At 47.0% G+C, this 23982-nt stretch overlaps 1 protein-coding gene and 1 pseudogene across 2 annotated transcripts; one reads left to right on the top strand and one right to left on the bottom strand.

The window, feature by feature from the left end:
* Nucleotides 1-949: 949 nt before the first annotated feature.
* Nucleotides 950-18049, bottom strand: LOC117406364 (trifunctional purine biosynthetic protein adenosine-3-like). Of its 2 annotated transcripts, none has more exons than XM_059030346.1 (22): nt 17881-18049; nt 15406-15554; nt 14388-14483; nt 13692-13866; nt 13303-13414; nt 12581-12649; nt 11969-12094; nt 11583-11670; nt 11333-11418; nt 10680-10848; nt 10232-10463; nt 9965-10059; nt 9667-9776; nt 7087-7285; nt 6339-6590; nt 5952-6104; nt 5281-5484; nt 4609-4743; nt 4055-4185; nt 3164-3305; nt 2517-2632; nt 950-2004 (listed from the first exon to the last, which is right to left on the bottom strand). In XM_059030346.1, exons 2-22 carry the CDS (start codon nt 15548-15550, stop codon nt 1807-1809), a joined length of 3033 nt encoding a protein of 1010 aa, XP_058886329.1. In that variant the 5' UTR covers nt 15551-15554; nt 17881-18049; the 3' UTR covers nt 950-1806. The 2 variants fall into 2 exon arrangements, with proteins under 2 accessions (XP_058886329.1, XP_058886330.1); XM_059030347.1 differs by having other exon boundaries at nt 17898-18049.
* Nucleotides 18050-18825: 776 nt separating this feature from the next.
* On the top strand, nt 18826-21642 carry LOC117405137 (dnaJ homolog subfamily C member 28-like; annotated as a pseudogene).
* The last annotated feature ends 2340 nt before the right edge of the window (nt 21643-23982 follow it).

Genomic DNA, 23982 nt, shown 5'->3' with positions numbered 1-23982 from the left:
TGGCTCTGATCTTTTCTCCTAGACCCTGTGAAGGGAATGATTATCCATGTAGCACGAACCAAGCTTTTATCTGTTCCATGAGATACTGACCACAGAAGAAACTGTAGAAAGGACTCCACTACACAGTGATTAGAGTGAGGTGCACAATACCTGAAGCTACGCAGATCTGATTTGAATCATTCCAAGAAGTCGTAGGATGTTTGCAATAATTAGGATGTTGCTTAATACTCCCAATACATATTTTGTATCTGTCTTCATGGGAATGATAAACTGAAACCCACAACAATTAAAATCAGATATCTATATAAAAATCTCTAGAATAAGTCATTTCTATTCCAGTAGTACGAGTGAGAGTGGAACAAACCCAACGCATCAATTTCTTCCTATTGTTTACAACCCCTACTGCAGACTTCAATTATTACAATCGTTTATTATCATCATAAAAGTACAGGATGCATATCATACTTCTATCTAATACAGTATAGCAGAATGCATTGTATGGAAGAATGGCCTTAGTTATGCTTATATGTATTCATTCAGTATATAGGCTGATCAACGTGTAACATATAAACTAACAGCAGCAAAGGTAATGCAACTTCAGCAGTTTATTGTAGAATAGAACATGCAGAACGGAATGTATCCCAACCACAGAATGAGCAAGAAAACCAAGAGATGACCTCCTGTCACAGGTCAAGAGGAGACACTGGCTAAGTCAGGGGATTTCTATGCAGTCTGTGTTTAGCACAAGTGGGTAAAACATTTTTGCACTTACAGTACATCTATAAGAAGTTAACCATGTTCCATGAGATATCAGTTGCCTACATGACTTCATCCAGTATCACAGTGAGCAAATGTAATTCTAATAACTACACATGGAAGTTAAAGGATATGAGAAAGAGAGCAGCATGCCCAGAGGTTGAAAGCGTGGCATTGAATGTAATACTGTACACCACCTGCAATGGGACTTTATAGAGAAACAACAGAATACAGCAGAGCAGCAACTATAAACACACAATGGAAAAGTACAGGTATGATTGATAAAGCAACTTGTGCAGCGAAAGGGTTCATCTTTAATACACAACACTGGGAATGGAAATGAGGTCATACAAATCAAGACAATAACCCAAAGTGTACCGTCCCAACGAAGCTGAAACTTCAGGAGGTCAGTATCAGTAACATATTTAACATGCAGTTTATATAACCCAGTCACATGGTAGCAGCTGCAGCTTTAAAAAGAACTGGAATGAAAAGGGATAATATCTCTTCAACAAAACCCATGATCAAAACACGAGGAGAGAATAACTGAATCAGCATAGCACTGAGCATCAACACAATACCTCAAAGGATTAGGTCTTCATCAACCGGAAACCAAAAAAAGTCACTAGAGTGAGTGAGTGTGTATGTGTGTGCTCTTGGGAATGATTCTGTATGGGTTCATTAGCAAACACAGTGTCACTTAATGAAGCCACAATCTCACTCCAGCTCTGATCCCGGGGTGAGATGTAAACAGTTCCTTGTTGGAATTGGGAGTCTAGTGCTGCTCCTGGGTGTTCCAGCGGATCTCGTTGGTATTGGGATGCTCCAGTCTAGTGCTGCTCCTGGGTGTTCCAGCGGATCTTGTTGGTATTGGGATGCTCCAGTCTAGTGCTGCTCCTAGGTGTTCCAGCGGATCTCGTTGGTACTGGGATGCTCCAGTCTAGTGCTGCTCCTGGGTGTTCCAGCGGATCTCGTTGGTACTGGGATGCTCCAGTCTAGTGCTGCTCCTGGGTGTTCCAGAGGATCTTGTTAGTATTGGGATGCTCCAGTCTAGTGCTGCTCCTGGGTGTTCCAGCGGATCTTGTTGTCCTCTCCGAGCCGCACAGTGCCGCTAGCCACCAGCTCCAGAGCGGCAGGGAAAGCTCGATGCTCCGCCTCCTTCACCCGCTCCGATAGGCTGTCCTCTGTGTCACCCACCATCACTGGCACCGCCTCCTGGACAATGATGGCTCCTGCATCGACTTCCTCCTGCAGGGAGAGGGCGCCAGTCTCCCGATTATCTAAAAGGCAGGTCTGAATCTGCATTGTTTCAATCATAACTGGAGTCTGCACACTGCAACTGACCACATGAGGGTTTGCATGCAAAAGCAAAATAGACATTTTCAAAAGGAGTAAGATAAAGTAATGGAACAAAATCTAGCAAGAATCTACTTGCAAAAACAATTTAACTGCTTATTTCTGTAATCAAGCTGCTGCTTGCTGGTTTTATACCACAATAACCTCCTCTCGCTTCACAATAGGGTCGAAGTTCTCAAGATCCTATTCTGTTAAATCAGCATCTTGGAAATCATTCTTAAGCTGCGTTTCAGCCGTTCATTCAGGCCTGAATTTATGTTTCTTTGTTCTCTAGTGCATGTCTACCTGGATGGAACGAACAAAACCCAGGACTGGCATCACAGAGCACAGTAAATAACACATTTACATTCATGACATGGACATGACAAAACAGATAACATTTTTCACACAAAAACTCCACTTACAGCTACGAAATGCACAGTACAGCCCGAGACCCGAACCCCAGCCTGCAGGACCTGTCTGTGAGCATTCACCCCCTTGAAGGAGGGCAGCAGGGAGGGGTGAACGTTCAGCAGTTTACCTGAAACGAGACACAGCAATCAAATTATTATTATTATTATTATTTATTTCTTAGCAGACGCCCTTATCCAGGGCGACTTACAATCGTAAGCAAATACATTTCAAGTGTTACAATACAAGTAATACAAGTTACTTCCTACACTCCCAGCTACCCACCCACTGTACACCTCATCATCATCCAACAAAGTGTAGAATACATCACGCTGTGCTACGTGGTGCCCATCAAAGAGCTGCCCAGAGTCAGTGCCAGAGGACAGAACCGCCCATCAAAGAGCTGCCCAGAGTCAGTGCCAGAGGACAGAACCGCCCATCAAAGAGCTGCCCAGAGTCAGTGCCAGAGGACAGAACCGCCCATCAAAGAGCTGCCCAGAGTCAGTGCCAGAGGACAGAACCGCCCATCAAAGAGCTGCCCAGAGTCAGTGCCAGAGGACAGAACCGCCCATCAAAGAGCTGCCCAGAGTCAGTGCCAGAGGACAGAACCGCCCATCAAAATAGCTGCCCAGAGTCAGTGCCAGAGGACTGGAAACCGTACCGCTCCACTTCCTGACGAAGGGGCCGCTGAGGATCCTCATGAACCCGGCGAGACAGACCACCTCCACACTGAACTCCTCCAAGACCCGCTCGATGGTGCTGTCGAACTCAGCGCGGCTCCCGTACTGCTTGTGATCCACGACCTGCCGGGACACAAGAAAACGAGTACTGCAATATTCACAGAAACACCTCGAAATGTGACCTGAAATGGATCCAAACATGATGGCAGGTTCTCTCGGTCCGCCCCTGGACTGAGAGAATCCCCGGGCCCGTGCTAATGAGAAGCCTGCTGCCTGGTCACTCCCTGGAGGCACAGACACTTCGCTGCTCAGTATGCTGATTAGGGGCTGTTCATGGTCTCCAGGGGGATACCACGCTTCACAGCAGCTGCTCTTTCTCCAATTAGAGTTGTGATCATTTTGATTAACGGCTGAAGAAACCCAGGGATGTCTCTGAAGCTATTGTCAATAGAGAGTTCACACGTGTGTGTATGAATTAGCCAGATCTGCAAGCTTGACATGCACTCATTCTAATGCTTCAGTGTTACTGCAGTATTCCAAAGGCCAATGCACTCGAGATCCATTCCGGTAGTTCAGAAATGTCTTGCCTAAGTGGATTGCACTACGGATGCTTGAGCATGCTCTTACACTCACCACAAAGACACCAGCTTGAAACAACTACATGAGGGCCGTGCGTCTCCCAACAGTAAATATCTCTGGTTACTGTCATTTTTAATGCATGTAAAAACAGACCGAAAGAAAATGATTAAAAAATCCATGTTTCACTCTCATACAACAATTCCAGACTTCAAATGTACAGAATGAATCGTATTTAACAGAAAGCGGCAGTGTGTAACAGCCTCTCACGCTGCAGGCAGGCCAGCAGCACTCACCCTGGTCGGGATCCCTGCCAGTGCTGCCTTCTTCAGCCCCTCCACCCCGGGCCGGTTGGAGATGACCAGGACGATCTCAGCGGAGCTCCATGGCTTCTTCACCTGCTCCATCAGGGCCTGCAGGTTTGTGCCTGCAAGTTAGTGGACATCACTGGTTAGCACTCAGCTCCAGGAAAATGGTTTCAAGGTACCCTGGAGAGGTTAGGGTTACCCCTCTGCGAAAAAATTGTCCCCTGCCAAAGTGTCTCCCAGCAGGGTTTTTAACTGATACAAGCTAAATACTGCCACTGCTGAAATTGCAGCTCTATGCAATGAGCAATTTATTAAAAAGCCAGCATCACCTCCATAACAATACCTGCAAGATGCAAGGGCCTTGTTTCCTATCTTCCTTGACCACTTGAAATAGCTTTCAGTACTTGTTCAGCATTATGAACTGCTTGGGTTAATGCTCAATAGCATCGGTTTCAGACATGGTTGAGTCCATTAAAACACTACTTTCATATAGTAAGTACAAAATGACTAAAAGCAGACTTTAAGGGCCCATCCCTGCACACCTGTTCCTGAGATGAGGACGGCCACCCTGGCTCTGCGCTCGGGGTCTCCACTTCGAAGGCCAGTGCTCACTGGGGTCCCCCTGGAGCCAGACTGCACAGAGCGGAGGAGATTTCGGATCAGCACCCTCTCCTCGCCTGTCAAAACACAAAGGGATTAATCCTGGATCCCTACACCTCAGAGGTGTCCCTCCTGCACCATCCCTTTCCAATCCTAAATCACTGAGTACTTATCTGAACCCCAGCCTTACTGCACTGAAACACAGTGGAAAGGGGTCCGGCGCAGACCAGGATTCAGAGTTACAGTGAGCCCCTGAAACCTGCTCCATCCACGTGACATTCCTTTCAAAAGTACTACAAATCACTTGGGACCCTTTAATTTGATTGAACTTCTGAACTGTTCACGTCCAAGTTCTGAAACTTGAAGACTCTCTTTAATGTATGTACTGTTGTGCATACACAATGGATTTAAATCAACCCAATAATAAAGCTAGAATAGCCAATGCTAGATGTTAATGTTACATTTGAAACAGAGTAAATGTTGGCTGCAGCCCAGTTCCCAGACGCCTATAGAAATGAAATCTTGATAAGTGATTTCCTAACTAAACCCAGGGCGAGATGCAATTGGATGCATTTCCAGAGTCCTCCTCGTGGCTCTGTGTGGACAGCACTGACCTGGCTGCTGCTGCGTTACTGTTCCTATGACCCACGCCTCCTCGTGGCTCTTCAGTTCTCTCAGGACCTCGTCTGCGGCCTCGCGCCCCACCACCAGCACGCTGCCCAGCCCGCAGTTAAAGGTGCGCCCCATCTCCTCCTCAGAGAGCTGGCCCTCTCGCTGCAGCCAGGAGAACACCTCCGGGATCTTCCACAGAGAGGCGTCTGCAACGGGACAGAACAACACACTCACACCTTACACTCCCTGCCAGAGCTGCAGCGTGAGGGCGGGCACTAGCACACTCACACCTTACACTCCCTGCCAGAGCTGCAGCGTGAGGGCGGGCACTAGCACACTCACACCTTACACTCCCTGCCAGAGCTGCAGCGTGAGGCCGGGCACCAGCACACTCATTACATTCAGACCATGATTAGTCATACAGGTAGAACAAATAAACAAAACCAGACCCGATAAATACCAAAGCTGTGATTTGAGACATTACATGCGACTGCTAACCAACTCTATAGAGAACTCCTTTCACCATTCAGATCCCTCCTACTTAAAATCGGGACCTTCACTCTACAAAGACCATTTTGTTCAGTCTCTTTGCTGATCTGAATAGTGGGATCCGACTGGCTGTGTGTAGGTTACAGCTAGCCACGTCTACACCTGCCTCTGCAGCAGTGCTTACCCAAGTCCACAGCCAGGGTTTTGGGGAGAACCCTGGGGATGTTCTCTAAGAGCCCGCCCCCCGTGATGTGGGCGTATGCCTTCACTGCTCCGCTGCGCAGGATTGGCTGAAGCAGCTTGCTGTAGATCTTGGTTGGAGTGAGAAGCACCTCCCCTGTGAACGACAAACTGGTTCAACAACAGAGCAGTGCAATGTAACCCCCTCTCCTTAGAAGGGGCAACAGCCAAGGGTTACCTCAACAGTGATCATTCGTCTAGGGCATGATTTACTAGAGCATGAATAGCCACAGTGTGTCTTATTAAACTCATAGCAAAACCAGGACTGGATCAAACTGCTCCTCACTCTGCAGGGTACAGAGGTGTAAGTCTTTATTCCAGAGAGTCTTACCCACAGTCTGGCCGGCCGCCCCGAACGGCGCTGGGGAGGAGTACTGCAGGCAGGCCCTCTGGAGCACCTTGCGGACCAGGCTGAATCCGTTGCTGTGGACCCCGGAGGAGGCGATCCCCAGGAGCAGGTCTCTGGCGGAGATGGAGTCGAGGCGCGGGAGCATCCTGTCTCTCTCCACCGCGCCCACCGCGAAGCCAGCCAGGTCGTACTCCCCTGGGGGGTACACCCCCGGCATCTCCGCCGTCTCGCCCCCTGGGGGCAAGCAGGGCAGCGCAGTCAGAAGACATTACTCAGCTTTCAGAGGAAGTGTCTGGGCATTAAGTGAGTGACATGCTTTAAAAAAATGTCCAAGCCTGATTAAATTCAAGAAAGCAGCTAAAAAGAAGACACAGCATTTATAAATCTTGGTTACACTTCAGGTGTCAGTCAGTCTCAAATATAATTACTGGTATGTGTGAATGATCATATTTCCTATTGGATTCATTTGGAAGTAAACATGAATTTAGCAAAGATTCAATACTCATCTGTAATTTAAAACAGTTAGTTAATTTAGTTTAGCGGATTGTTTACCTCCAAGTAAATAGTCACTCATTTGTGTGTGAATATGTAATCACATTGTGATTTACTTTTGGTATGAATGCAAGTTCCAGATACAATTACAAGTTTCATGAAGTCTTTGCAGTTTATTAAACACACCACAATTGCAGCAGGATGTGTGATACCTAGTCCCTCAGTCTCTGCCACTCACCCAGCAATGCGCAGCCGGCTGTTTTGCAGGCCTCAGCGATGCCAGCGATGACCGAGGAAGCCACGCCCACATCCAGCTTCCCGCATGAGAAGTAATCGAGGAAGAAGAGAGGCTCCGCCCCCTGCGCCAGGATGTCATTCACACACATAGCCACCAGGTCCTGTCCCAGAGTGTCGTGCTTTTTACACTCCTGTGCGATCTGCACCGCGAGAGAGAGAAGCAGAGACAGCATGAGAAAGATCTGCACCCCGAGAGAGAGAGAAGCAGAGACATCATGATAAAGATCAGCACCACGAGAGAGAGAGAAGCAGATACATCATGATAAAGATCTGCATCACGAGAGAGAGAAGCAGAGACAGCATGATAAAGATCTGCATCATGAGAGAGAAGCAGAGACATCATGAGAAAGATCTGCATCACGAGAAAGAGAAGCAGACATCATGATAAAGATCAGCACCACGAGAGAGAGAGAAGCAGATACATCATGATAAAGATCTGCATCACGAGAGAGAGAAGCAGAGACAGCACGATAAAGATCTGCACCACGAGAGAGAGAAGCAGAGACAGCATGATAAAGATCTGCATCACGAGAGAGAAGCAGAGACATCATGATAAAGATCTGCACCACGAGAGAGAGAAGCAGAGACAGCATGATAAAAGATCTGCACCACGAGAGAGAAGCAGAGACATCATGAGAAAGATCTGCATCACGAGAAAGAGAAGCAGAGACATCATGATAAAGATCTGCATCACGAGAGAGAGAAGCAGAGACAGCATGATAAAGATCTGCACCCCAAGAGAAGCAGAGACAGCATGATAAAAGATCTGCACCACGAGAGAGAAGCAGAGACATCATGAGAAAGATCTGCATCACGAGAAAGAGAAGCAGAGACATCATGATAAAGATCTGCATCACGAGAGAGAGAAGCAGAGACAGCATGATAAAGATCTGCACCCCAAGAGAAGCAGAGACAGCATGATAAAAGATCTGCACACCAAGGGAGAGAGAAAGAGCAGCAGAGACAGCATGATAAAGATCTGCACCACGAGAGAGAAGCAGAGACATCATGATAAAGATCTGCACCCCAAGAGAAGCAGAGACAGCATGATAAAGATCTGCATCACGAGAGAGAAGCAGAGACATCATGATAAAGATCTGCACCCCGAGAGAGAGAAGCAGAGACATCATGATAAAGATCTGCACCCCGAGAGAGAGAAGCAGAGACAGCAAGATAAAGATCTGCATCACGAGAGAGAAGCAGAGACATCATGATAAAGATCTGCACCCCGAGAGAGAGAAGCAGAGACATCATGATAAAGATCTGCACCACGAGAGAGAGAAGCAGAGACAGCATGATAAAGATCTGCACCCCAAGAGAAGCAGAGACAGCATGATAAAGATCTGCACCCCGAGAGAGAGAAGCAGACAGCATGATAAAGATCTGCATCACGAGAGAGAAGCAGAGACATCATGATAAAGATCTGCACCCCGAGAGAGAGAAGCAGAGACATCATGATAAAGATCTGCACCCCAAGAGAAGCAGAGACAGCATGATAAAGATCTGCACCACGAGAGAGAAGCAGAGACATCATGATAAAGATCTGCACCCCGAGAGAGAGAAGCAGACAGCATGATAAAGATCTGCATCACGAGAGAGAGAAGCAGAGACATCATGATAAAGATCTGCACCCCAAGAGAAGCAGAGACAGCATGATAAAAGATCTGCACACCAAGGGAGAGAGAAAGAGCAGCAGAGACAGCATGATAAAGATCTGCACCACGAGAGAGAAGCAGAGACATCATGATAAAGATCTGCACCCCAAGAGAAGCAGAGACAGCATGATAAAGATCTGCATCACGAGAGAGAAGCAGAGACATCATGATAAAGATCTGCATCACGAGAGAGAGAAGCAGAGACATCATGATAAAGATCTGCACCCCGAGAGAGAGAAGCAGAGACAGCAAGATAAAGATCTGCATCACGAGAGAGAAGCAGAGACATCATGATAAAGATCTGCACCCCGAGAGAGAGAAGCAGAGACATCATGATAAAGATCTGCACCACGAGAGAGAGAAGCAGAGACATCATGATAAAGATCTGCACCCCAAGAGAAGCAGAGACAGCATGATAAAGATCTGCACCACGAGAGAGAAGCAGAGACATCATGATAAAGATCTGCACCCCGAGAGAGAGAAGCAGACAGCATGATAAAGATCTGCATCACGAGAGAGAAGCAGAGACATCATGATAAAGATCTGCACCCCGAGAGAGAGAAGCAGAGACATCATGATAAAGATCTGCACCCCAAGAGAAGCAGAGACAGCATGATAAAGATCTGCACCACGAGAGAGAAGCAGAGACATCATGATAAAGATCTGCACCCCGAGAGAGAGAAGCAGACAGCATGATAAAGATCTGCATCACGAGAGAGAGAAGCAGAGACATCATGATAAAGATCTGCACCCCGAGAGAGAGAAGCAGAGACATCATGAGAAAGATCTGCACCCCGAGAGAGAGAAGCAGAGACGAGCTCGTCTGCATTTGTTATTATATAGCTTATAACCACTGCTTTGTTTACCTTCAGCTTGGTTCCCACTCCATCAGTCCCAGACACAAGGATAGGGTCTATGTACCCCGCTGCTTTCAGGTCAAACAGGCCTGCAAACCCGCCCAGCTCAGCACTGCACCCTGCAGGATAAGAGGGGACATAACAGCCATCAATAACTGTAGGACTCTACCGAGCAGGGAGAGAAGTGGATCTTCGCTCTGAAACTCGATTATCCTGCTTGTGTTTTTGGAGAACAGTATTTCAATTTGCCACAGTTTACATTATTAAAAAAGGACCCTGCTGTCATGTTTGCATGTGGTCTCGTTACCTTTCCGGGCAGTGGCTGCGGCCAGCGGTTTGATCAGGTCAACAAGAGCGTTCCCTGCAGCGATGTCCACTCCACTGTCCTTGTAGGTCAGTCCACTGGGGGGGTGAGAGTGACAAACTAGTAAATAAATAAACCAACACTGAAATGAAACCATAAAGCTGCAGCTGACATGGTTTAAATACTGCAGTTTTTAACTCCAACCAGCAGCGACTATCAAGGGAAGGGCTTGCTGTGGAGCTGGCTCAGGTACCCTGGACTCAGACGCACCGTTGCTGCTGGAGGAAGGCGATGGCCCGTTGCCCGATGTCTCTGCGGTAGACGGCCCCCTGGAACTGCACGCTGGCCACACCCTTGTTGGCGTTCTGCAGTGCGGTGGGCAAGTCGCGGTTGACGGCGGTGACGGTCAGCACTCTGCCTCCGCTGGTCAGCACCCTGCCCTCCTTCAGCACAGTGCCAGCATGGAACACCTGCAGCCCCAGCTCCTTCACCCGAGACAGGCCTGCCAAGCAGGGAGGAGAGAGGAGAACCACAGCACCGCTCAGTTTATCATCTGCACTTTCCTAACATTTATTAGGTGTGCAAGCGCAACACTAATATGCTTCCCTCATCTCACTTAAACAAAAAAACAAAACAACTTGTCAAAGTCAATTTTTGCTGGATTTTAGCTGCCAAATGTTTTGTATAACAAGTCTGTCACATTAAAGACAATGCGTACCTGTGATCTCAATGCCCTTCTTATAGTCTCCTGGATACCCTCCACTCGCCATCACCACAGTAACAGCAGCGCTGTTCTCCTGCCAGGTGGGGGTGCTAGATGCTAGTCTCCCCTGCATCGTGTCCTGGATCACTTGGTACAGGTCGCTCTTCAGCAGGGGCAGCAGCACCTGAAGCAGCAGGAACAGTCACACTGAAGCTCCTGCTATCTGCAGCACAGTTTCCCTAAATGTTTCCTCGTATGACCAACTCTGTCCTCTGTTATATAGAACAAACGCTGATGCTGCAAGTGCAGCACATTTTAATAGTGAGGTGACAGTATTTTCAGGACTGGTGCTTCTGTATTTCATGTTTCTGAAGGGAGAAGGGCTGTGGGCTGTTCCAGAGAAGAGCCTTGCCTCCCCCACAAGGAGCAGGAATCACTGCTCTCTCGTGAATCAGAGCTTCCCCAGACACCCCAATAATAGACAGTGTACTGGAGGGGGTTTCTAATTATTTGTCCAGCCCCTGTATGTAGACATTGGAAGAAGCACAGGCATCGTGCTCACATCAGTGAATACGCACGCGCGCACACACACACACACACACACAGTGTTCACATCAGCGAATACATGCGCGCGAGCACACACACACGCCCCCCAGCCCTCACCTCACCTGGCATTCCGGGTCTCCAAACCTACAGTTATACTCCAGCACCCTGGGCCCATCCCGGGTCAGCATCAGCCCTGCGTACAGAACCCCTGCAGACAGGAACACCACACACCGCTTACAGGCTGTTCAACATCACAGGACCTCATCAAGTGAGATGAGGGGTCACAGACTGTCCCTCGGGCCTCAGCTATGTTGGTGGTTTTGAGAGGGTTTCTGATTTTGCAGAAGGTGGGGGATAGTTGAGGAGACTCACCAACATAGGGGCTCCCCTCCTGTCTCATCCCGTCCACCGTTTTCTGCAATACTGTCTCTCTGATCTTCTGAAGCAGATCCTCTGAAACCTGAGAAAGGATGCTGTGAGTTAAGAGAAAGGAAGACCGGTGCCCTCATCATACCCTGAACACACTGACCCTCCCTCTCTGAACACTCTCTCAGCCATCATGCCTTGAACACACTGACCCTCCCTCTCTCTGAACACTCTCTCAGCCATCATGCCTTGAACACACTGACCCTCCCTCTCTCTGCACACTCAGACATCCTCAGCTCTCTACAGTAATGATGTTGAGCACTCGTGTAAACGCTCCCAGCACAGATAACTGGTTTGCTCGGGGGCCTGCATTTCAAGCTGGCTCTTTGTACCTGTGGAGTGGGGCAGTACGCCCCCATGCCCCCTGTATTGGGGCCCAGGTCTCCATCCAGGAGTCGCTTGTGGTCTTGTGCAGGAGGCATCGGGGCCACAGTGGAGCCGTCGCTGAAACATAGGCACTGAGAGAGAGAGAGAGAGAGAGAGAGAGAGAGAGACACACAGACAGGGTCATTAACACCAGAGTCCAGCAGCATCCTCACTGGTGTACTGCAGGAGGGGGAATGCAAGCATGTTTACAGTAGACTGGGGTGGCCAGCGGTGCCCTTCCACTCCTGGTCCAGCCCTGATTTTAACTGAACCAGTGAAACCTGCTTCCAGACCCTGCAGTAGTTCACTATCATCTCACTGTACCTGTTAAACATGGAGCGGACTGGCCCTCCAGGGCCGGGATTGGACACCTCTCTATTAGACGATCTTACTGGCCCAGGGACACTTATCAGTGCTGTCAGTGCACAGAGCTGCAAGGGACTGCTTAGTGAATATGGCCCAGAGTGAGGTAGTCCCCTCTTTGACCTGTCCTGCTCCACAGCTCTAACAGCGATGATGCTAAAAGCAGGCAGGGAACAAATGCTAAAACAGAGAAGTGCAATACAGAAAGAGCTCACCGAAACCTCCTCTCCTTCCAGCAGCTCCTCCACCACCACTGTCTCCCCTGCAGCTCCGAACGTCTTGTCCTGCGCCCAGCGAGGAAGAGAAAGAGAGACCCTGGATTAGGAACCTCACTGCTTTCACCCCCAATCAGCTCGCAGACAGCACTGCCCCCTCTCTCTCCAGGTTTCTACTGCCTCATCAGACACGCCTGCTGGTCACCCGTGCAGCGGGTTCCACAATATTCCAAGCAGTTTTTAATGCAGTTTCTTTTCAAATTATTTCTTACATGTCAGCTGTGATCTAATTCGGTTGTATGCGTGTAGACCAGTGATGATCACAGACTAAACGCACATGGTGAGATTACAGGAGAGCACCTATAAAGGTACACAGAGGGGAACAACTGGACAGACGTTTTCATTACAATACATACTATATGATGTTAAAAAGCAAAGCTCCAATGAGATAGGGGAAGCATGTATCCATACCAACAGTAAATCCCATTTACAAACCACACAGTGAACAACCTGCACAGAAGGTTATGTAAGTGGTGCTGTTGGTCCTGTATCCTGATGCACACCTCTATCATGCAAGTAAGTAACAGGAGTCTTACACACGGTTTCTCATTCCCACCCCTCTCATTGCCTTCAGGCTAACACCACACTGAAACGCTGTCGGTATCACAGTGTATGCTGCTGTGTAAAGCCCTGCAGTGGAGACCAGTGTGCTGAGCTCCCACCTGCATGATGTCCCACACTGCCCTGCATGCCTGGTCCTTGTCATCTGCCACGATCACTCCTTTCCCAGCGGCCAGACCGCTCGCCTTCACCACCAGAGCCTGGAACTCAGCGCTGACACACAGAGAGCACAGTTCAGAGGCATGGGGTTGAGACTCCCATTGCACAGCAGTGCTATCCGTTCCTGGTTTTACTAGGAGTTTAATAATGCACCTGAGCTTGTTACCTATAATCAAGCTTGTAGTAAAACCTGGAATGGGTGAAGCCGCTATGCAATAGGAGTCTTATTTCCATCCCTGCAGATCTAGAATTAGCCGTTAATTTTAATTGACAGCATTAGCATGCACCTTGACCCCAGGGTCCCCAATAGAGGGCTCTGGAGCGCCAGTACCTGTGGATGAAGCTGCAGGCCTCCTGAGGGTCAGTGAAGGCTCTCCAGCGGGCCGTGGGGATGCCGTGCCGGTCCATGAACTCCTTGGAGAAACTCTTACTGGCCTCCAGCTGGGCTGCCTTTGCAGAGGGTCCGAAACAACAGACCCCCGCCGCAGTGAGGTCATCCACCATCCCTGCAGAGGGGCTCAAACCATCAGCACAACAGCAATCTTACACCTTCAAGCACCATGCACTGGTTAAAGTGGAACGGTAGCGTCTGCTATCTTCATCCTACTGAACACAGCCCAGACTAATGCAGGCATGGGCAAACGGGCAACTCCGGTCTGGGAGGGACATTTTAAAAGCAGGTTTAACCCGCTCTCCTTTGCAACAGTAGGTAGACCCGACCTTGTGAATGACAGAAATGCGTCTGTCAATGCCAATTCACTCCTGTTAAGAAGTTTAACGCAGTTACACAGCAAGGGACTTATTCTTGAGTAATCATGTGAAACACGGTACTTGGTTTAAATGGGATGTCCCTCATAAATCATAGTCTCTTTCTGCATTAGCAGCTACTGCTGCTCCATGTTGTTGATCACACGGTTAGCTGTCAGGTATTAACGGTGCACAAGAGAACCCGAGATGCACACTGTTGGAAAGGGGACCCTCTCTTTGCTGGTTACTGCAGGTTAGTGAAGGGAATCAGATTCTGTACCTGCAGCCAGAGGTGCTTCCGGCCCCACCACCACCAGCCCCACACTGTGATCCTTGCAGAACTGAGCCAGAATGGAGTGATTACTCACCGACACCGCTAGAGAGAGAGAGAGAGAGAGAGAGAGAGAGAGAGAGAGAGATCTGTATCACTTTACATGCCTACAGGATGAATGGAACTTGGCTGTTAGAAGCAGTCTTGGTTGAAGAACCAAAATCTCACCCAGTCCTTCTGCATTGGCAGTAAACACATAACATATGAATTCATGGGACGTCTTGCTTATTAAAATAGCTTGCCTTTTTTTTGAAGATTGGGACAGTTATAGCTTCTATTCTGTATAAAGATCAAAGTTTGTGCACAAACTGGTAGGGGTGGTATAAAGGTTTTTTTTTTTTTCAGACTCATTTTTTAATGCAATTTTTCAATGCAACCGAAATGACAAAGTAGAGACTCACTTGCATGACTCACCAAGCAGCAGTGCATTTACATGGAGACCATGCGGTTCAACACCTCACAATAACCTGAAGATCTGTAAGCTTCAGTGGGCTGAATATCTCCTTAGAAACCCAATCTGCTCTAAAGGTCAACAGGGAGCTCTCAGGAGGGTATCAAACACACGTGACAGTGTAAATGTCAGTCATTAAAGGGTTAACTCTAATGGCAAGGAGCTCTCCTGGGCTAATGAAATTATCAACTGTGGGCACATGATTAAATGGCTCCTTTAAAACAATTAAGAACAACATGGTTGAGAAAAAAGCCTGCTCTGGAAGTCAGCCATCCCAGATGTAGGCTACATGACTAGATACTTAAGAACACAGCAGAAATCAAACTAATGGAATCTAATATTTTATTAAGTGATTGGGGTGACGCAACCATCATCTACAGATTTTTTTCACGGAATACATGTGCATCAGTTCCAAAGGACCATTGCTCTGGCAATATCTGGTCTCACAAATGAGAACCTGGAGGTGCTAGCACAGAGACACACTCATAGAAGGAGGGGACGCTCTCGCCCTCTTACCTGAATTGGAGATCTTCCCGTTGTCAGCGGTGCCGGCATTCCCAGGAGCAACCAGGACCTGCTGTACGAGAGGAGACTGGGCCAGCTTCCAGGCCAGGGAGTGCTCCCTGCCCCCGCTCCCGATGACCAAGACACGCTCCGCCATCGCACTGCAAAGAGGAGTCTGGAATCAGTACAGCCGAGACAAACACTCACACACGACCGATGAGCAAGACACGCTGCACCATCACACTGCAAAGAGGAGTCTGGAATCAGTACAGCCGAGACAAACACTCACACACGACCGATGAGCAAGACACGCTGCACCATCACACTGCAAAGAGGAGTCTGGAATCAGTACAGCCGAGACAAACACTCACACACGACCGATGAGCAAGACACGCTGCACCATCACACTGCAAAGAGGAGTCTGGAATCAGTACAGCCGAGACAAACACTCACACACGACCGATGAGCAAGACACGCTCCGCCATCGCACTGCAAAGAGGAGTCTGGAATCAGTACAGCCGAGACAAACACTCACACACGACCGATGAGCAAGACACGCTGCACCATCACACTGCAAAGAGGAGTCTGGAATCAGTACAGCCGAGACAAACACTCACACACGACCGATGAGCAAGACACGCTGCACCATCACACTGCAAAGAGGAGTCTGGAATCAGTACAGCCGAGACAAACACTCACATAAACACACACTGCTTTAAATGTACACAGTGCAAGCAATAGCCATGTCCATATTACATAAATGATTGTATGAAAAGATACCATGCAGAAGAACCATTGCATCCGAAATAAAGAAGCCACATTCTCGTGCACAGCAGAGTTGCTCTCTCCTGTCTTAATAGGTTTTCTGGTTGATTGCTTTTTCTTTAACAGAGTACAATTTATACTTTTGTTTATCAGTTTATTCAAAATTAAAGAATGCTTGAATATTACAGGGATGGAAAGAAGACTCCCATTGGATAGCAGTTTGATCCGTTCCTGGTTTTGCTCCGACACACCTGAGCTTGTTACCTGTACTAACTAATCAAGCTTGTTTTAAAACCTGGAATGGATGAAATTGATATTGGAGTCTTATTCCTATGCCAGTAAGAGTTTAATTGTATAATATTGAAACAGGAGAAAACCTAGCTAGGCCTGGCACTAGGATTTAGTAATGTCACCCCCTCCACTTCCCTCCTCCTTTTTAAAATCCATTTTACATGCACAGGAGAAGTAAAGAATAAATGAGTCTTCCTGACAGACCACTGCAGCATCTTAATGTCAGGAGTGAAATGTGAGGCTGTCCTCTGTGCAAATCGGCTGAAATTAACGATGCACAAAACCACCAAGTCTCCATGCTAATATGAGCAGACCCCATGCAGGCTCACCAATGGCAAACAGCATCTGAAACACAAAACACAATCGAAACGGCAGCGCTGAATTACACCCAAAACATGACCTTTCCAAGAGCCCGACATCAGTGTCTCTTTCTAACAGCCCCCAGGGATGCGATGACCCATAAAAGAATACATGTTTTACTTAACCTGTCAGTTCCATATGAAATACAACCTGCCTGGGTTCCTGGTGGAAAGAATCAGTCCTGCTCATGGACACTCTCCTGAATACACCCTTGTGCAACAGGGAGGAAAATAAGATCCCCATTGCATAGCACTTTGTTCCATCCCAGGCTTTAATACAAGCAGATTAGCCACAGTGTATAGGTAACACGGTAGGCTGTCTAATTAAACTCATAGTGAAACCAGGAATGGATCAAACTGCTATGCAATAGGAGTCTTACTTCCATCCCTGGAGCATGACCACAGAACCACAGCTTTCATCTATTAATACATGGGCTTATTTGCAGATGTGTATCCAGTAGTTCGGACCCGTGACCTATTTGTACAGCGAGTATGTCGGTTTCAAGGCTTCCCCGTTTGCATCAAGCCCTGTTTTGCAACTCGAACTCCTTCACCTCTGACAGCGCTGCACTAGCTCAGTGAATCACCCCATTCGTGCTTGGAGAGCGTGCCCCGATTTAAAAAGTTGCATATGGTTCCTAATCAAATTAGGACCGTCTCCATGGTTATCTCGGGTCATGTGCCTTAAGTTAAACTGCACGGGTTTCATTCGTAACCTCGGAGAGTCATCTGAGCGCAGAACAGCAACATCAAAAAGAAAAGCACCCAGTTAACGAAAACAAAAAGGTGTTTGAGTTCACGACAAAACTGCATTCAATCTAACAGTAGCCTAAAAACTTGCACTACCAAAACAAACAGATACCACATTTTGGAGCGATTTGGTTTTATTTGATTGTAAACAGAAGCATTTAACATAGGCCACTATTCATTTACAGAACTCTGAAACTTAAACTGGTAGAGACCGAGTTCTGCGTTAACTTGAACATGGTATTCATGCTTTCTGCATATTCTATTAAAGTTTCTGCAGAAAAAAACATGTTAGTAAACGTTTTCTTAACGCTTCTTACTATACCTGTATGAAGTGTGTACCTGATGCAGCTGTAAATTGCAAGTTTCTCCTCAGTAGAAGCACACGAGGACAGCTGTCGCTACACTACGTCTGGATGTACGCGCAGTCAGAGCGAGGAACACATAAACCCCTCTCCACACACCGCGGCAAGGCACCACGTGTGGTAATGAAGTTACACTGGGAACTCTACGCAGCTCCGCTGTGGATGCTAGTGTTTTATTGTTTTATTATTATTTATTTAGTTTTATAGGTGATTTTTGAAGTTTATCAAGTTTTTGTAACTTTTGTTTAGGCGAGGCTGAAAACTTTTCTTTTTTTAAACATCATGAGAAAATGCATCATGGGATATGTAGTTTTCTGGGATTATGAGCCCAATTTCTGGTACAGCAAACAATCTCACAGTGGATTGAAAAAAGATCAAATACGCAGCACACACTAATGTAATGTAATGTAAATCGACAGTCCCTCGCGTATGTGAAAAAAAAACAATTGCTAAGCAGAAATGTATTATGCAAAAGTCGCACCTGTCTGCTTGAAGTCTGTTTCAATCGAGACTGTGATTGAGAGCTGGTAGTGGATGCTCGGTTGGCAGGTGTTTTCGTTTCAATCGAGACTGAGATTGAGAGCTGGTAGTGGATGCTCGGTTGACATATTATTTTGTGATTTTGTGAATTACATTAAAATATATATATGTAAAAGACCGAAAACAACATAACGTGCCGTTTTTAAAAGGGTGTTTAACTTCTTTCTTAGTGGAATCTGTTTAGGCATGCGCGAGCAAGCGCAGTGCGCTACGTACCACTTTTTAAAACGTACCTGAAAAATAACACTACACCTGTGCAATCTGCAGCGGCGTGAACAGTTGAAAAACTACAACTCCCAAGATCGTTGAAGGTGGGGGAACGTAATGTACTACAATTCCCACGCTGCGCCGCTAAATAACAACAATCGGGAAGCGCTCACTCGCCGATTCAACTAACAGGCATGATTTATTAATACAGTGCGTCTTGAAAAAATAAAAACTGTCAAAGGGAGATTTAATTCTGCCGGTACATTCTTTAACAGTTGCATTATGCTTGTGAAGTAGTACTGTATTCTTAAACTGTTAACTGCTGCAGTAGTATGCTTTGCAATATGACCTCCAAATAAAATGGATTGCAGTTTACATAACGTTTGAATGACACCGTTGTGTAATAATAATAATAATAATAATAATAATAATAATAATAATTGTAGTTATTTTACTTTAACCTGGCAGTGACACACTGCATGCATTGTGTTCTGGGTTCTGAGTCATTTTAAAGTGAAGGTTAAGCAATGTTACAGTTATGCAGGCGTGATGAATGGACCATTACACAAAGTGGCAGAGTGAAGGTAACACTAGTATCCAACGTGTACAGTTTAAATCGGGGCTGTGCTGCAACACCAGCAGTGTAAAACAGTAGCGTTTCAATTGCAAGTCCGGTGTATGATATAGACAGGACATGCTCATATACACGTTTCCAATACGAGGAGCAGGTCAGACTTTATTGCATCTTTGATTGAGGACGTGCAACCCTCGGCAATTTGTAGGCGGCTTTTTTTCTGCCAAAATTTGAATCAATTAGTAGTCAAAGACATTTTTAAGTATTTTTTTTTCATATAAAGCTCTTTGAAAACGTTACTTACAACCAGCTTCTTGAAAAATAAGACTGATCATTTCGTTGAAAAGTGGCCCCCTTTAGCAAGCATCGCATTTTTACACATCCAAGCTATCTATTCATGCTTTTGTTTTATACATGTGAAATGTATTGGTTATATCAAGTTAAACTTAACAGTTATATAATCACGCAAGCATTCGAATAATTAGAATCAGAATATGCAATATGTTTACTTTACATCCTACTATTAACAACACTAAACAAACTTCAAATTAGAAGATTTTCTTTTTTTTTTTTTTTAAGGTCCCTGGCAGCAGTGGGCTCAGCCGCTGTGAAGATGAGTTGCTCCTGGTTGCTGACGGCTCCGTTCTCTGTCCTCTCCCACCTGGAGATCCACAGGGCTCTCCTGCCTCCCTGCTGCTTCGCTGCCCGGTGGCTGTCCAGCTGTAAGGTGAGCAGGAGCCTGCTGCACTGCTACAAACTGCTCCGCCTGCCAGAGGATGGGAGCAGCAGCCCAGAGGAGGTGAAGGAAGCCTATCTGCGGCTGGCCAAAGAGCTCCACCCTGACAGCGGCTGAGGGGGCGGGCGGAGGGCTGCCACAGGTTAGGAGGAGGAGGATGAGAAGCTGAGGCGGCAGGCGCCCCAGCACAGGCAGTACCTGAGCTTCGAGGGGGTGGGAATGGGGACGCCCAGCCAGAGGGAGCGGCAGTACAGGCAGTTCCGGGTGGACAGAGCCATGGACCAGGTGCTGGACTACCGGAGGCGCAGCCTGGAGCGGCAGTCTTCAGAGGACGCCTTGACGGCCAGCGAGCTACGGAGGACCAAGAATATCAAGATCACCCAGGCCATCGAGAGGCTGGTGGAGGACCTCATCCAGGAGTCCATGGTTAAGGGGGACTTCAGCAACCTGAGTGGCAAGAGGAAGCCCCTCAGCAAGTTCAGCCACAGCAACCCGTACGTGGACCCCATGACCCACAACCTGAACCGCATCCTCATCGAGAACGGCTACCAGCCACAGTGGATCGTGGCGCACAAGGAGATCCGTGAGACCATCGCCCAACTGAGGGCAGACCTGCTGGGCTCCCGAGGGAAGCTCGGGGAGCCCCTCACCCCCTCAAAGCAGAAGCAGTGGCTCCTCAACTGTGAAGCCTTCAGGGCAGACCTGGCCAGGCTCAACAAGAGGGTGGACGGCTTCAACTTGATCGTGCCCCTGCTGAGCCAGCAGATGGTGCATTTCAGTGCGGAGAGGGAGCTGAAGAGGGCACTGCACGCCTACCAGGAGCTGAGGGAGGTGCGGAGAAACTCAGAGGAGAAGGCGGAGACTGGGGAGGCAGGGAATCCCAAAGGGGGTCTTTTTACGTGGGTGCAGAGCCTGTTTAAATAAGCACTTTGGTTAAGATGTATTTAATATGGGTTCTTACTTACACAGTGAGCGCCCCGGTTTGAAGCAAAGACACATTATCTGAAGAGGAATTAAACAATTGCTATGATGCAGAACTCGCAGCAAACAACTAAGGTGTGGTGAAAAGTTGTTTGGAGCAGTGAAGTACCTTTTAAAATGATGTTATTCCACTCTAATAATTTGCTGTGGCCCATTCTGAAGCACTGTAATGCTATTTAAATGTGATAAACATTTGAAACTTGATTTGATTAGGTATTTCATTCTACTTGGCAGTTTTGTTCCCGCTGATGGGGGTATGACGCGTTGTGCTGTGCTCATCTGCTCACCTTTGTACATCATGGCAGCAGTGAGCTTTTAGAAGTAGGTCCAGTGGTTGAAAATGATTGTAATCTTCACAGAGACAGCAGTGTGGAGTAGTGGTTAGGGCTCTGGACTCTTGTCCACAGGGTCGTGGGTTCAGTCCCAGGTGGGGGACACTGCTGCTGTACCCTTGAGCAAGGTACTTTACCTAGATTGCAACTGTATAAATGGGTATGTAAAAATAATGTGTAAAAAAATAAATAATGTAATTGTATGTAAAAATAATGTGATATCTTGTAACAATTGTAAGTCGCCCTGGATAAGGGAAATAAATAATAATACAGAAACACGTATACAATGAAGATAAAGAGCTGCTTTGGACTCTATGAGACTTTATGGAATGGTTTGCTAGGGACTGTTTTTTAAAGCCTGCTATTTTAAATAAATACGTTTGCAATTCAGAAAAAAAACCTGAAAATGTTATAACACACTCTTCATGAAAAAAAAAAAACAGTGATAAAAACAGGGAGTGAAGTTTGGAGGACGGGGAATTTGTACTTGGTGAAATGCAGAGGCTTCTCGCTTCTGATGGAAGAGGGCCATTCCACTCCAGGTTTAACAATGAAATGATGGAGCCGCATCTCCCACAAATATTTCCCCTTGGCCAGAGCAAACATGAGCTTGTATTTGCTATTGCTGACAGCGTGTAGATATTCCATTAGAATTGCACACGTATGGGTTATATTAACAGCAGGAGCCCTGCCAGGGAAGAATGCAGGCTTCATGAAAGAGGCTGCATCGAGAATTATTCCATACATCATACTAGTCTATGCACATCCATTTGCTATGTACTGTAGGTCTCGCATGCACAGTTTTGATAAAGGCGTGTTATAAATCACTTCTTTTAAGTGTACTATAAATATGCATCACAGTAACCCAAACTGAATGCCTGTGGAGTTATGCAAGCCTGATTTTATCAGCTGCTTAAAAAATTAAAAATAATTCTAAAGCGGCTATCCAATTTCAAAAAGTTCCCAAGAAATGAGACATGTACAAGATGCACTGTAGTGAGGGCTAGGCTACTTGAGTGGGATCAGAGCTGTCCCAATACGTTACTACAGCAGGTAGCTTTCAAATGAGAGGCAGGCAGGCAGACAGGCAGGCAGGCAGGACAGGCAGGACAAGCAGACAGACAAACAGACAGGCAGGCAGGCAGGCAGACAGACAGGCAGGCAGGCAGACAGGACAGGCAGACAGACAGGCAGGACAGGCAGGCAGGACAAGCAGACAGACAGACAGACAGGGAGGCAGGACAGGCAGACAGGCAGGATAGGCAGACAGACAGGCAGGACAGGGAGGCAGGCAGGTTGCTGTCGTTTGGTGTCATTCCAGCATACAGTGCCTTGCGAAAGTATTCGGCCCCCTTGAACTTTGCGACCTTTTGCCACATTTCAGGCTTCAAACATAAAGATATGAAACTGTAATTTTTTGTGAAGAATCAACAACAAGTGGGACACAATCATGAAGTGGAACGAAATTTATTGGATATTTCAAACTTTTTTAACAAATAAAAAACTGAAAAATTGGGCGTGCAAAATTATTCAGCCCCTTTACTTTCAGTGCAGCAAACTCTCTCCAGAAGTTCAGTGAGGATCTCTGAATGATCCAATGTTGACCTAAATGACTAATGATGATAAATAGAATCCACCTGTGTGTAATCAAGTCTCCGTATAAATGCACCTGCACTGTGATAGTCTCAGAGGTCCGTTTAAAGCGCAGAGAGCATCATGAAGAACAAGGAACACACCAGGCAGGTCCGAGATACTGTTGTGGAGAAGTTTAAAGCCGGATTTGGATACAAAAAGATTTCCCAAGCTTTAAACATCCCAAGGAGCACTGTGCAAGCGATAATATTGAAATGGAAGGAGTATCAGACCACTGCAAATCTACCAAGACCTGGCCGTCCCTCTAAACTTTCAGCTCATACAAGGAGAAGACTGATCAGAGATGCAGCCAAGAGGCCCATGATCACTCTGGATGAACTGCAGAGATCTACAGCTGAGGTGGGAGACTCTGTCCATAGGACAACAATCAGTCGTATACTGCACAAATCTGGCCTTTATGGAAGAGTGGCAAGAAGAAAGCCATTTCTTAAAGATATCCATAAAAAGTGTCGTTTACAGTTTGCCACAAGCCACCTGGGAGACACACCAAACATGTGGAAGAAGGTGCTCTGGTCAGATGAAACCAAAATCGAACTTTTTGGCAACAATGCAAAACGTTATGTTTGCCGTAAAAGCAACACAACTCATCACCCTGAACACACCATCCCCACTGTCAAACATGGTGGTGGCAGCATCATGGTTTGGGCCTGCTTTTCTTCAGCAGGGACAGGGAAGATGGTTAAAATTGATGGGAAGATGGATGGAGCCAAATACAGGACCATTCTGGAAGAAAACCTGATGGAGTCTGCAAAAGACCTGAGACTGGGACGGAGATTTGTCTTCCAACAAGACAATGATCCAAAACATAAAGCAAAATCTACAATGGAATGGTTCACAAATAAACATATCCAGGTGTTAGAATGGCCAAGTCAAAGTCCAGACCTGAATCCAATCGAGAATCTGTGGAAAGAACTGAAAACTGCTGTTCACAAATGCTCTCCATCCAACCTCACTGAGCTCGAGCTGTTTTGCAAGGAGGAATGGGCAAAAATTTCAGTCTCTCGATGTGCAAAACTGATAGAGACATACCCCAAGCGAC

This window comes from Acipenser ruthenus, chromosome 9 (genome assembly GCF_902713425.1).
Source record: "Acipenser ruthenus chromosome 9, fAciRut3.2 maternal haplotype, whole genome shotgun sequence".
Classification (NCBI taxonomy): domain Eukaryota; kingdom Metazoa; phylum Chordata; class Actinopteri; order Acipenseriformes; family Acipenseridae; genus Acipenser; species Acipenser ruthenus.
This window is presented reverse-complemented; position numbering and strand designations above follow the sequence as displayed.

Bases quoted from the DNA above. Each gene is read 5' to 3' on its own strand.
- LOC117406364 (XM_059030346.1), bottom strand. From the start codon at position 15,550: ATGGCGGAGCGTGTCTTGGTCATCGGGAGCGGGGGCAGGGAGCACTCC. The intron at 10,060-10,231 runs GTGCGTCTGAGT...TCACCCCCCCAG, and splicing joins GCCTTCCTCCAGCAGCAACG to TGGACTGACCTACAAGGACA. The intron at 6,105-6,338 runs GTAAGACTCTCT...TGTCGTTCACAG, and splicing joins GGCGGCCGGCCAGACTGTGG to GGGAGGTGCTTCTCACTCCA.